General features: G+C 48.8%; 1 protein-coding gene across 1 annotated transcript; it reads right to left on the bottom strand.

Moving 5' to 3' along the window:
- Nucleotides 1-2,731: 2,731 nt before the first annotated feature.
- lmo1 (LIM domain only 1) lies at nucleotides 2,732-12,889 on the bottom strand (the record flags this gene model as incomplete). The annotated part of the gene is made up of 3 exons (XM_084437535.1): nucleotides 12,611-12,889; nucleotides 4,671-4,796; nucleotides 2,732-2,837 (listed from the first exon to the last, which is right to left on the bottom strand). The coding sequence occupies exons 1-3, from the start codon at nucleotides 12,814-12,816 to the stop codon at nucleotides 2,732-2,734; spliced, it is 438 nt and encodes a 145-aa protein (XP_084293661.1). The 5' UTR covers nucleotides 12,817-12,889.
- Between the last annotated feature and the right edge of the window lie 315 nt (nucleotides 12,890-13,204).

Below are 13,204 nucleotides of genomic sequence, written 5' to 3'. Positions count from 1 at the left end.
GAGCTGCAATTAAAAGGTACTCTTATGTGGTGTAATTGATGTCTCGCTAATCCTTTATTTGCACACCTGCCGGTGAGTCTGAATTTTTAATGAATTTCTAATTAATGCACATTGCACACTTGATTCATTTGTTCGCAAATGATGTCGCTGGTCTGCTTCCTGCAGGACTAAAGTGCTTCCAGAATGTCACACTTTCCCAGAATCCCGAGGTCCACTCGCCACAGCCAGAAAGGAAATAGAGGGCTGTGTGTTCTGAATAGGAGTTGTGTCCTGTATAAAAACCAAAGGTCAGCTTACATGTGTTCACCACGTGCAGCTGTTAATGCCACAGCCGTGCAGGTGGAGAAACATTAAAACTTTATGATGATTTGGCAATTGTTCCATGCCTTTCCCATAACCTTGACAGACAGTCACATTCACACGTTGGCTATAGGGGCACAGCCTGCCTGCTGTACAGTCCTACACAAGTGCCCTGTGTGTGCACCTGTAAAAACCCACACTATGTTAATGACCGGTGTTAAAAACCTTACCTCCCTTTATTATGATTACACTGATTGGCCCATTTGTGTCCCCTACACCAGGCATGGCTCTTACCACTGACTAGGTTGATGTGCAGTTTGTTGATAGAGAAAGGAGACCTGCAACCTCTGATTGTGTGTATGTTTCGAGCACAGGTTCAGAGTAAACAGGAGTTGAGTGTGTTAGCTCTGTATGGTGAGGTTCTGGGGAGAGCAGGGTCTATACTACTTATACAGCGTAACGTGTTCCAGAGCTGTGGTGAAGTCCTACTGCAGACGAGCCCAGAGGTCCCTTTGACAGCTTCACCCAAACACGTGATGTCATTGTGCCTTAGTAGTCCCCAGCAAGTGACTGAGGGCCTGTGATTGGAACACTCAGAGGCACTTAATTTTATCTGTCTTGTAAAACACCCTAGATTTACACTAAGGGTGGGCCTGTACAGAAAACATGACGTGAACAGATTGCCTTTTATTTTTGAGTCTGAGTTAGAGTTAGAGTTTTTAAAGTGAGTCTTTATGGCGGGGAACCATTCTGAGATGTTGTTCCCTCTTATTGCTTGGTGTCCTTTCAACTCTGGAAAAACACAGTTATAAAAGTTTTGCGGTTTGTAACATGAAAGGATCCATTTAGCAAAACTCAGAAAAGGAGTTTGCTTTATATTTCCTTTTGTTACCTCAAGTGTTGCCCAAATTAAGTTTCAATATGCTCAAAGACCCCACCCGGTTTCCTCACAAATGTTTCTCAAGATGAATGGAGCTAATTGCTTTAAATGGCAGAAACCCTGCAAGGCAAGCTTCCTGTGGCTAAAAGCCCATAGAAATCAGAATTGCCACCAACTGCTGAAAATCAAAAGTGGAGTGACAAAGGATTGTGTCACCTTAGTAGCAATCCCTTAATTGCATTTCCTTTATACAAAGTTATTCAAATCAATAGATTTTTTTTTTTCAAAAACTCTTTCAAAACACACATGCTCATACTTTAGCTTTACCCATAATGATTCCTCAAAGTTACTAGTTTCATAATTTAGTTTAGACTCTTTCCTGTATGATGTTATCCTACACTAAAAACAGCTACACTAAAACTGAAACTCATAGTCCAAATAAACACAAATGCAATGAGCATTTATTAACTATCTCATTTGTTATTTGCTGGTGCTTTTCATTTCTAAGCCAATTCACACTCATAATCAGATGGCAATTAGTGAGGCATGATTCACAGAGAGAGAGAGAGAAAGAGAGAGACAGAGGGAGGGAGAGAGAGACAGAGGAAGAGAGAGAGAGATAGAGGGAAACAGCGGGAGAGAGAGGGAGGGAGAGAGAGAAAGGGAGAGAGAGAGGAAGAGAGAGAGAGATAGAGGGAAACAGCGGGAGAGAGAGGGAGGGAGAGAGAGAGAAAGGGAGAGAGAGAGAGAGAGGAGGGAGAGAATGTGCTCCCCTTCACAGCCTGCTCCTGTCATGACACCTGCATGCTCAGTACAACAACACAGTCTGGAGAAGTCATTATTTTATTCCAAATAAAATCTTATTTAGTTCATTTTAAACAGCATTTTCTAATTCCATCAGAACTCTGCAAAATGTAATAAAACTTGCTTTGTTCCATCATGTTTAAAAAAGAACTTCAAATATCCTCTTTAAATTTTTCTTGCAAGGCTTTCCTTTTTACAGCGTGGCTGTTGTAGAGATGATAATTACATATCAACAAAGGGGCAGCCTCTTCAAACAACTTTGGTTTTGGTATAAGAACAAAAAAAACTCACTATGAACATTTAAGAATCTTTAATTCACACTAGTAATAAAATTGCATTACATTTCATAAAATAAATGTTCCAGTTTATATATACAGAGAAAACAGACTGTACAGACCCTCCAAGGAACCATCTTGAAGGGGGAAAAGAAATGAAAAAACAAACCCAAAACAAACATCACAAAAACATACAAGCAATACAGTGCTCAGCTAAGCAGGCACAACTGTACATCAAAACTTGTAACTGCTCAGTGTTGGGGGAGGGGGCAAAAAGTAGAACATTTACAATAGAGTCCTTAGGGACTGATAAAGGGGTTTTTAAAAAGTATTGCAGGCAAGCAGACAGACGGTCCTCTCTTTATCCGAGCACAGCGGAACATCCATCGCGCGCGCGTGTATGTATGTGTGTGTGTGTGTGTGTGTGTGTGTGTGTGTGTGTGTGGGGCCCAAGGGCCCAGGGCCGCTCTAGCTATTGAACCTGCGTCTCAAAGCTCCCGTTCAGCTGGCCTTCCTCATAGTCCATCTGACACAGAATCATGTTGTTCTTCAGGAAAAACTTGTCCCCTACGCAAAACCTGTCAGGGAACAAACACACACACACACACACACACACACACACACACACACACACACACACACACACACAAAGGCAAAACCATTAATTAACAGACAAAGGTGATTACTGTTGACAGCATGACAGAGTTATTTGTGTTGACAGACTGATAATGGCGTCGTTGCTCGGGGAGCGAGAACGTGGCAGTCGGGATCAGCCTGTGAAGCCGATAAGCGTTGCTGCACTCCCAGCTTCCACTGCGCACGTCCGACTCAGACGTCAGTGCCTGGCGCGGACGCCATTGTTCCTTATGTTGCATTTCAAAGCCCCGTCAGACGGTCACCACGTAGATGTGGCTTAACATAAAGGTAAATAAAAACGCTATCCTTTCAAGGCGTGCGGATGAGAGGATTGGCTCCTAGTGAAAGCTCCCTCGCCCTCCCTCGCCATGCATAAAAAGGCATCGTCACGGCGGTTTCCAAGGAGTGTTCCGTGCGGCCATCCAGAATGTTTTCCCTCCGAACTTCGGGTCAATTGACGTGGAAAAAAAAACGCTCACGCAGAAACACACACCAGGCAGGCTCAGCGATGAGCTTTTCACATGGCCGCGTGTGTGTGTGTCACGGACACACCAGATCTTTGTAGACCGAATGTGAGGGAAGATAAGAGTGTGCCTCATGGCGGCGACTATGGCCTCTCTCCATCGGGGCGGGCGAGGCCAGTGTGCCTGGCCGGCGGAGAGAGAGGGCGTGGCCGTGGCGTCTGACACCACCGAGCAGGCAAGGCCGCCGCCAGAACTCCCATACAGCAGGTGCTCACCATGGTTACTGGCTCCTCCCTGTGGAGGGTTAATGGGATTGTGCTGTTCTCGCAGAAGAGGGTCAAACAACGCCCCTGTCAACTACAGCAGGGAGACCGTTGTATGAACGTTGACAGAACGTTTTAGGAATGCTGTGTTATTTTCACAGAAAGGGGAAAAAGCACAGAGAGTTTTCAGTGCCTGTTTGAGTAACGGTTAAAGTGTGTTCTGCTGTGCGGAGACGACATTTACAGTAGAGATCGCCATGTACAGTAGAGATCGCCATGTACAGTAGAGATCGCCATGTACAGTAGAGATCTTTCTGGATGGCTTTCAGACTGAGGTGTCTGTAGATACTGTACTGGTCCTGCTATAGAATCCATGCATAAAGTGAGCATCACGTTTCATGTTAGCTACAGTGTGCTTTGTAAAACATACTGGCCACATGCCGGGACCTACAGTATCTACAGTATCCCTAGTCCTACTAGAGGGTTGTGTTTTGGTGTTAGGATCACACAGGGTTTAAAATGCCTGTGGTTCAATTCCAGAACCGTGTAGTCTCATGAATAGGCTCGGGTGTATTCCTTACTTTTTCCTTAGTTAAAGTCTGACTGCTATATTGGGGAGCCCCACTCGTCAAGTCCCTTGAGGGTTTTTTGGGGTTTCCCTGGCATGTCTTTTATAATTTAAGTGTTCTTTGTAATGTATAATTTGTATCATTGTTGTTGTTTTATTTTATAATATATAATATATAATAATGCCAAATAAAATAAAATCTGTGAACTTGTGTCGACCTCTCTAGTCTGACATATCGTTCGCTTCTGATACATGAGCTAATTTTTAGTTTCCTTCAAGTTTAATAATCCCACTGGCGACGTCACCGGGGAAGTTACCGGCGCATCACTAACGCCATGAGGCGCCACATCTGTGTGCTTTCAGAATGGGAAGGCAAAACACAATCAGGATGTATAACAGGATGGAATGGCTACCGATGGGTCCTCATGGGCATTCAGAAAGGTATAGAAAATATCTCTCTCTCTCTCTCTCTCTCCTTACCTCTGGTTACAAAGCTGGCAGGCAAAACAGTCCAAATGGTAAACATTATCTCTGGCTCTCATCACCATTTCAAAGGCAGGGATCAGTTTACTGCAGGCAGCACAGTTCCCTGTCGTACCGAACAGCCTAAAGGGGGGAGAGAGAGGGGGGGGGGGAGAGAGAGGGGGGGGGGGGGAGAGAGAGAGATTAACCCACCTTATCCTTTATGCAACAGTAGAACTAACAAAGAAGTGAAATCAAAAACAATGACAGCGAGCGCAGAAGGCTACAAACCAGATCTGAAACCATCGTATGTCATGCACATCTTGGCACATAGTTGGTCATTTTTGTTAGTGAGGATTACAAACCTAGATGTTAATTCTTGGCTAATGATCTAATTAAAATGATCACATGGTTCTAATCCCCTTCTTCAAAGAGTTTCTCCTTTGCACATTGCGAAGGCAATGAAAACAGGTCTGAGGCAAGCAACTGAACTGTTGAACGTTTTCTTCTGTTAAAACCCAAGTACCTAATGAGACGTGCTCCAACCAAAGCCAGCTGGATTTTTCACAAGAGGCTAAATTCTATAATGTAGTCAAAAGTTGAAAAGATTCCTGTTGCAGAAGTACAGGCTCAGTTCCTCCCTTACTACAGTATCTCTGTCTCTCTCCACCTCTCTCTCTCTATCTCCCTTGCCCCACCTCTCTCTATCACCCCACCCCCTCTCTCTCTATCTCCTTCTCTCTCCCTCTCTCTACCTCCCTCTCCCTCTCTCCATCTCCTCTCTCTATCTCCCTCACACACACCCCTCTCTATCACCCCCACCCCTCTCTATCCTTCTCTCTCCCTCTATCTACCCCCCCCCATCCCCTTCTCTCTCTCTCCCTCCCTCTCTCTCTATCTCTCTCTTCATTGAGTGAGTGCCTAAGAGGACGTTGCGAGGTAAGGAGAGGTAACCTTGGAGAGGTAACTGGATGTTAGGCAGTGCACAGAGAACAGACACACAACTCCCATTTCACTGCTGTGTGTTTAAGCTTATTAGACAGGAGCCAGATCACCAAGGTCACAAACGGAGCAAGAGGCACTGGTGTAGATCTCTTACTCCTCTCTGGGCCAAGGAACCTCCCCTGCAGACAGATTTACATTCTCATTTTCCAACCGTCTGCTCCTATGTTTAATTTGGAGATTCTGAATCGCAGATAGACTTAAACATTCTGTGGGGGAAATAAGGCCAGTTCCACAGCTTTGTGAGAAGGGATAAGGCGACAGAGAGCAGATTGCCATTCTGACAGTATGTTAAACACTTTCCCAAAGTTGTGAGGCTCAGACAGAAGAGGTACTTGTATCACAAAGTTGGTAACCCCTCTTCCATATTAGTCTCTCTCGGCTGCGCTCTCCTTGTGACAGAAGACATCCATCCGGAAGAGTCTCCTAATGAGAGCACACTGCCCCAGAGGACTGGGGGGGTATGAGGAGAGAGAGAGAGAGAGAGAGAGAGAGAGAGAGAGAGAGGTTGCTGTTTTGTCGAGATATATCAGGGTGTTTAACAGAGTCATTGTTAGAACATTCTAGTAAAACGTGTTCCTAAAGACCTCATGAGGTCAACGACGGTTGTCAAACTGCAGAGTTGTAATTCCACTGTGTCCCAGGCCATCGGTTCAGCCTAACTTTTGACCAGCAGCGTGTAGAGAGCTCAGTGGAGTCCATTCTCTATTGATTCATTTAATCTACTCTGATCCCAAACTTTCAGATTAATCTCCATGAGACGAAGCATCACGCTCGCGCCCCCCCTCTGAACCACACTGGTCTCATCACATAATGGCTTCAGAGTGATATTGGAGTCTCAATCTATTCTTCAGTGTGTGCGTGTGTGTGTGTGTGTGTGTGTGTGTGTGTGTGCACGTGTACAGTATGTGTGCGTGTTGGGGGGGGGGTCACGGAAATGTTCCCTATAAAAGTGAGCACCAGTCAGAATCCTACACCCTTTTATAGCATCTCTACAGACCTCTAGCCAACATGATATGTAAATCTCTCTCAACCAATCATTGAAGAGACACAAAGAGAGCTGAAGGACAATAAAGCAGATCTATATTTGATCTGTGAGTGAGATAGACTAAGTTTGATGACTGGAACCCCCCCCCCCCCCCGGCCATCTGGAGATGTGTTGAGGGGTCAGAATCTCCCCTTGCCTGGTCAAATGCCACTGTGTGAAATGCTGTACTAATTCTATATACGTTTAAAATGAAATTCTGTCCCAGTAGGTCTCAGCCCATGACATTGTGATATAATTCCCAACACCTTAATGTCAGCGATGCGATCTATTCTGAAAATCTTTTCTGATTACTGTAGAAATGGTGGAGTATTTTTCTGTTTACTGTAGAAATGGTGGAGTATTTTTCTGTTTACTGTAGAAATGGTGGAGTATTTTTCTGATTACTGTAGAATTGGTGGAGTATTTTTCTGTTTACTGTAGAAATGGTGGAGTATTTTTCTGTTTACTGTAGAAATGGTTCCTGCTGAACCCCCACATGCTGTAATGACATATTCCTGATATTGTGAGAGCGCAGTGAGTCATGCACTTCAATTTCCCTGGTCATTTGGATTAAATAAATCAATATCCTCCCAGGCTGACGGTAGGAAAGAACGTTTTCAACATGTTTTCCTCCATTTCTCAGATGGGATATGAAAATGTGAGGGCCGTCCGCTGCCCTTCTCACCAGATACTGCAACCAACAACACATTGTTTAGCAATAGTCCGTTTTGTGGCAGGGGTGGAAGCAGACGCATCTTAAAATAGAGGCTTCACTGGTTCATTTAAGTGGATTAGAGGGTTACAAATACTCGCTTGGAAGGTCACCCACAAACTGTGAGACATAATAGCATGGATGTTCAAGCTGTATTGTAAGATAAAGAGAAAGCAGCCATCCCCGTGGCAAGGCTGTTTAGCGTACGACTTTCCAGCGAGCGTGTTGAGGGACGCTACGGTTTCATGACTTCTCTCTCTCTGTCTATGACCTGTCACTGAACCCTCAAAACATCCTCAGGAATCATATCTGCATGTGTGCTTTGGCTTTTAAGTCCTTTATGTATTGCTCGTTCATTGTTCAAGAGCTCAACTTGAAATGCATTTATTTCACTCAAATAACTGTGTGCTGCATTAGGAGATATGAGCTTATCTTGAACAATGCCAAGCCGTTGAAAAGAAAGGTGCCAGAAAGAATAGGTGCAATTCTACGAGAGGAATATCAAACAGCACAGCTCATACGGGACGTTAATTCTCCTCCAATAACGACGTGGGATGTTTGGAACACAATTAATTTGTTATTAAAGTTAAAAGAGTGCCTATAGCTATTGTTCTACTATTGTGTGTGATTAGTGTGGATTTTTGAAGTGTGTTTGCTTTAGCTGTTTGAACCTACATGTACTGGCACTGCTGCGCTGACTTCAAACCCTATCTCATCCTCCTGCTCATCTCTCCTGCGTGCTGGTCTCTCCTGCTTCACTCAGCCTGGTCCTGGTTCTCCTCGTCTCTCTATGGGTGCCCTTAAAGGTCATGGAAGGAGGAGCAGTGGATGCAGGTGTGCCACTCCCTGACCTTGTTTAACAAATGTGTTTTTCAAGGCATAAAGCCACTGTTTTATTGAACAGTTTCATCTTCTGAGGAGAGGTCAAGTTTGTAAGATGTGTTTACCTCAAAACAGCAGTGTCTGGTATCGCTCCTATGTCCTAGTAATAGTAACTCCTCATTGGTCAAGATACAGTGTCCGTTAGCTTGAGAGAGAGAGAGAGAGAGAGAAAAACGCTTTCGAATTTCAATTAAAAGAACTCCACTTTGATAAGTAGATGAGTGATGTGTCTCCCTATTCAGTAGTTAGAAGATGAAGCGATTTCAGGCTTTGGGTCCAGGCGATCAAAAGCATGACTGGGTTGTCAAGCTCCTTTGGCGAGGTCGCCAGATCCCAGGCCCAGACTCGGATGAGATGGCTAATTAATCCAGTGTTCTGGATGATAATACAAGCGTGTGGCAGAACTGCTAATACAGGCAGCAGCCTTCCTCCAGCAGAGACGACAGAATGTCAAGTGGATTGGCGGTGGCAGGTATTCAGGAGACGCTAGCAGGACAGGAAGTGGGGGAGAGGCCTGGGGGTCTCAGGGGTGAGGGAGGTGTTGGGAGTAGGGGAGGTGTTGGGAGGGAGGGTTGGGAGTAGGGGAGGTGTTGGGAGGGAGGGTTGGGAGTAGGGGAGGTGTTGGGAGTAAGGGTTGGGAGTGGGGGAGGTGTTGGGAGGGAAGGAAGTGTTGGGAGTGAGGGAGGTGTTGAGAGTGAGGGTTGGGAGTGGGGGAGGTGTTGGGAGGGAAGGAAGTGTTGGGAGTGAGGGAGGTGTTGGGAGTGAGGGAGGTGTTGGGATGGAGGTGTTGGGAGTGAGGGAGGTGTTGGGAGAGAGGGAGGGAGGTGTTGGGAGGGAGGGTTGGGAGTGAGGAGGGTGTTGGGAGGGAGGTGTTGGGAGTGAGGGAGGTATTGGGAGTGAGGGAGGTGTTGGGAGGGAGGGAGGTGTTGGGAGGGAGGGAGGTGTTGGGAGGGAGGAAGGTGTTGGGAGTGAGGGAGGTGTTGGGAGTGAGGGAGGTGTTGGAAGTGAGGGAGGTGTTGGGAGTGAGGGAGGTGTTGGGAGTGAGGGAGGTGTTGGGAGTGAGGGAGGTGTTGGGAGGGAGGGAGGTGTTGGGAGTGAGGGAGGTGTTGGGAGTGAGGGAGGTGTTGGGAGTGAGGGAGGTGTTGGAAGTGAGGGAGGTGTTGGGAGTGAGGGAGGTGTTGGGAGTGAGGGAGGTGTGTTCAGGAATTTACATCCAAACACCCAGGAATTTACATCCAAACACCCAGGAATTTACATCCAAACACCTTAAACCTTTGTCCTCTCACTCCTTTTGTAATTCATCACCTCCCCCAAATATTCACATAGCTGTGCTAACATACAAAATGGCTTCCAGAAGGCCATCTGTCTACAATAGAATAACCATCCTTTGTCCCCAATTGCCGCCCTTTTTCTCATGTCACATGTCTGTACTCTTGGCCACGCCTGCCATTTCATATGATGTACAATGCAGTAGCCAATCACATCCTGGAAAGACCTTACCTGTGTTTTGACTGCATATAAGCCACAGCAGAAGACCAAACGGGCACTTCGCTGACTAACCACTCGTTGTTCAGGAAGTCCTTGCGCTCGTATGTTTTTCACAATAAACCAGACTTAACCTTTTGAGCGAATCTTGGTAAATCCTTTTGACTAGATCAGTTAAATTACTATCACAGGTGTTGGGAGTGAGGGAGGTGTTGGGAGTGGGGGAGGTGTTGGGAGGGAGGGTTGGGAGGGAAAGAGGTGTTGGGAGTAAGGGAGGTGTTGGAAGTGGGGGAGGTGTTGGGAGTGAGGGAGGTGTTGGGAGTGAGGGAGGTGTTGGGAGTGAGGGAGGTGTTGGGAGTGGGGGAGGTGTTGGGAGAGAGGGAGGTGTTGGGAGTGAGGGAGGTGTTGGGAGTGGGGGAGGTGTTGGGAGTGAGGGAGGTGTTGGGAGTAAGGGTTGGGAGTGAGGGAGGTGTTGGGAGTGAGGGTTGGGAGTGAGGGAGGTGTTGGGAGGGAGGGTTGGGAGGGAAAGAGGTGTTGGGAGTAAGGGAGGTGTTGGGAGTGAGGGAGGTGTTGGGAGTGAGGGAGGTGTTGGGAGTGAGGGAGGTGTTGGGAGTGAGGGTTGGGAGTGAGGGAGGTGTTGGGAGTGAGGGAGGTGTTGGGAGTGAGGGTTGGGAGTGAGGGAGGTGTTGGGAGTGAGGGTTGGGAGTGAGGGAGGTGTTGGGAGTGAGGGAGGTGTTGGGAGTGAGGGAGGTGTTGGGAGTGGGGGAGGTGTTGGGAGGGAGGGTTGGGAGGAAAGGAAGTGTTGGGAGTAAGGGTTGGGAGTGAGGGAGGTGTTGGGAGGGAGGCTGTGTGTTAATAGATGTTGCCTGTGTTCCTGTTGGATGAAGGCTCTGTCATAACGAACGTACGCATGGCCGGCCTCCAAACCCAGCAAATAAAGGCAGAGCGTTTGATCCGCACGTCTGTCTTTAATGAACTGCAGCTCGGTGCAGGAGTCTAATTGTAGCCGCGAATCGCTGCAGGTGAGAAGAAGTGTTCATCTTGGCCGCTGGGGGCTGAGGGGATGGTGGGGGGGGCACTGATGGGGCCAGGGAGGCCTGGTGGAAACTGCGTCACCTACTTGAGACACCCTGGGCCTCTGAAACTGCCTCTTCTCACAGAAAGTTTTTAATTTGCTCCATAATAGAATTCATCTCAAGCATCTCCAGCGTTTGTCTCAGGCGGAGGACAGACGAGTAGGCAGGATTTCATTAGGCCATCAGGGCTGAGGCAGCAACACAGAAAGCCCTTCTCTCTCTCTTCTCTCCTCTCCTCTCTCTCTCTCTCTCTCTCTCTCTCTGTTCTCTCTCTCTCTCTCTCTCTCATTAGAGCAAGGCCGACAGTACTAACTCCCTGCTCTCCATTTCACGGCGGACCCTTTCCCCATTCTTGTGTGATCTTACCCCACTCTCTCCATCTCTCTTAACCTCTCATCCCCCCCTACTCTCTCACCTCCCCCTGCTCCTCCTCTGCGTGGCCCTCAGCCCAGCGGACCCCTCCCGGCCGCCACCACAGGAGCACATTTAAATCAGCGACGTCTGGGATCGGGCCGCCGTCCGTCATCATATTTACCCGTGTCAGAAGCTCCGTTCCGGGCTTAATCATTTTCACCTCTCCTCGTGGTCTGGAACGTTTATTATGACCTCATCACCTATGACCTCATCACCCCCGTCCCCGTCAGGCTCTCTCGCTGCATCTTTAACATTATTAACTCTGGCTGGGAGCTGATGGATGGGTAATGGCTCCTCTCGGGGGCCCCCCGTCCCGCTAGGCCCCTCTGGGGTGGGCCGTGGCCCCTGAGCCCCTCTGGGGTGGGCCGTGGCCCCTGGGCCCCTCTGGGGTGCGCCATGGCCTGACAGGTGACGGGTGAGGAAGTGGGAGGGGCCAGGACGGGAGGGAGGGGAGGTTCTGGGAGGGTGAAGACAGGGCGTAGGTGTGGGAGGCGTGAGGCGGGGGGAGAGAGAGTGGGAGGGGGGGTGGGGGGGGGGTCAGGGGGAGCATGGGCTCTAAGCTGGCCCCTAGGGGACTGTCTCTTGGATAAATGGTAGGATCTCATCAGGGAAGCCCCAGGGAACGTGACTTAACGCCCAGGAAATGATCATGTTTAATTTAGCAAGCAGATGGTGGGGGAAGTCAGGAGAGTGTGTGTGTGTGTGTGGGGGGGGGGGGGGGGGCAAACAGAGCCACAGATATTGGGGGGGGGGGGCGCGCGCCCCAAACAGCCTAGAGAGTTCCCATTACCCTACAACCCTACTGCTACTGGAGTGCCTTAGGCGGAGATATATCTGCATGTTAACCAGGGAGAAAGAAAAACAACGCAGGAGCTAGACTACAAACAAAAAAACAACAAACAAACAACAAACATTTACAACCCGACTGGACACTTTCCGTTCCCCCGTCTCTCCCGACACCCGGAGACGGCGCCCGAGGACGGTCGACAGCACGCGGGCAGTAATGGGATTCGGGCTTAATTGACACGCCTCCCCGTCCTGGTCGACGCCCCGTAATGAGGAACAAACGGGTTCTTGATCTGCCCAAACAGCCCGGGATAAAGCGGCTTCTAAAAAGCCCCTGGAAACAGTGCATTCTAAACAGCAGCTCGCCCAGCAGCTCGCCTGCCGTCTGCTAATGGACACGGTGACAAAGGAGAGCGGGAAGGAGGGCGGCCCGCAGACAGCCATGGCGGTAATGGTAATGGCGTGATGGAGAGTACTTTTGAATGCCACACAGCCCTGGGGGTGGGGGGTGCGGGCCTTTCTGTTCGGAGCGCGCGGCGTGCGTGTGCGAGCGCGTGCGTGCGTTGCGTCTCACCTCAGGTAATCCCGGCGACACAGGATGAGGTTGGCTTTCGTGTACAAGGTAGAGCCCACCTCGCCCAGACGGCAGTCGCAGCAGGCGCACTTGAGGCAGTCCTCGTGCCAGTATTTGTCCAGCGCTTTGAGCAGGTAGCGGTCTTTAATCTTGCGATTGCAGCCGGCGCACCCCTTCTGCTTCCCTTTGGGTTGGACGGAGAGCATCGGCACACCTGTAGCGATAAGGAAACAAGCGGGCGCCCCCGTGTGATTTACTGCCCGGGAACACAAGTGACTTTTCATGTTGGCTTTTCGATAAGGCGGCCGCTCCTGGAGGCGGAGGGGGCCGCCCCCCCCTTCCCCCTGCTTCATATGCATTACCCAGAATGCTCTTCCGGGCAGATAGGCACGCGGGTCACATTGGACTACACTCACCTCGCGCTCACTGCACCCTGAACAACACATGTTATATTACATGGTACACGGGACATGCGGCGGGCCTGTGTGTGTGTGTGCGTGTGGTGCGCGTATTTTTCCATAGAGCGATACAAAATGCGGACAGGCTTAATTCTGCTTACGGTGGTATTTACCGCCTGTTGTAGTTAGTCACCTG

The sequence above is a fragment of the Borostomias antarcticus genome (genome assembly GCF_949987555.1).
Source record: "Borostomias antarcticus genome assembly, chromosome: 4".
Lineage (NCBI taxonomy): Eukaryota > Metazoa > Chordata > Actinopteri > Stomiiformes > Stomiidae > Borostomias > Borostomias antarcticus.
The sequence above is the reverse complement of the archived record's forward strand: the minus strand, read 5'-3'. Positions and strand labels throughout refer to the sequence as shown.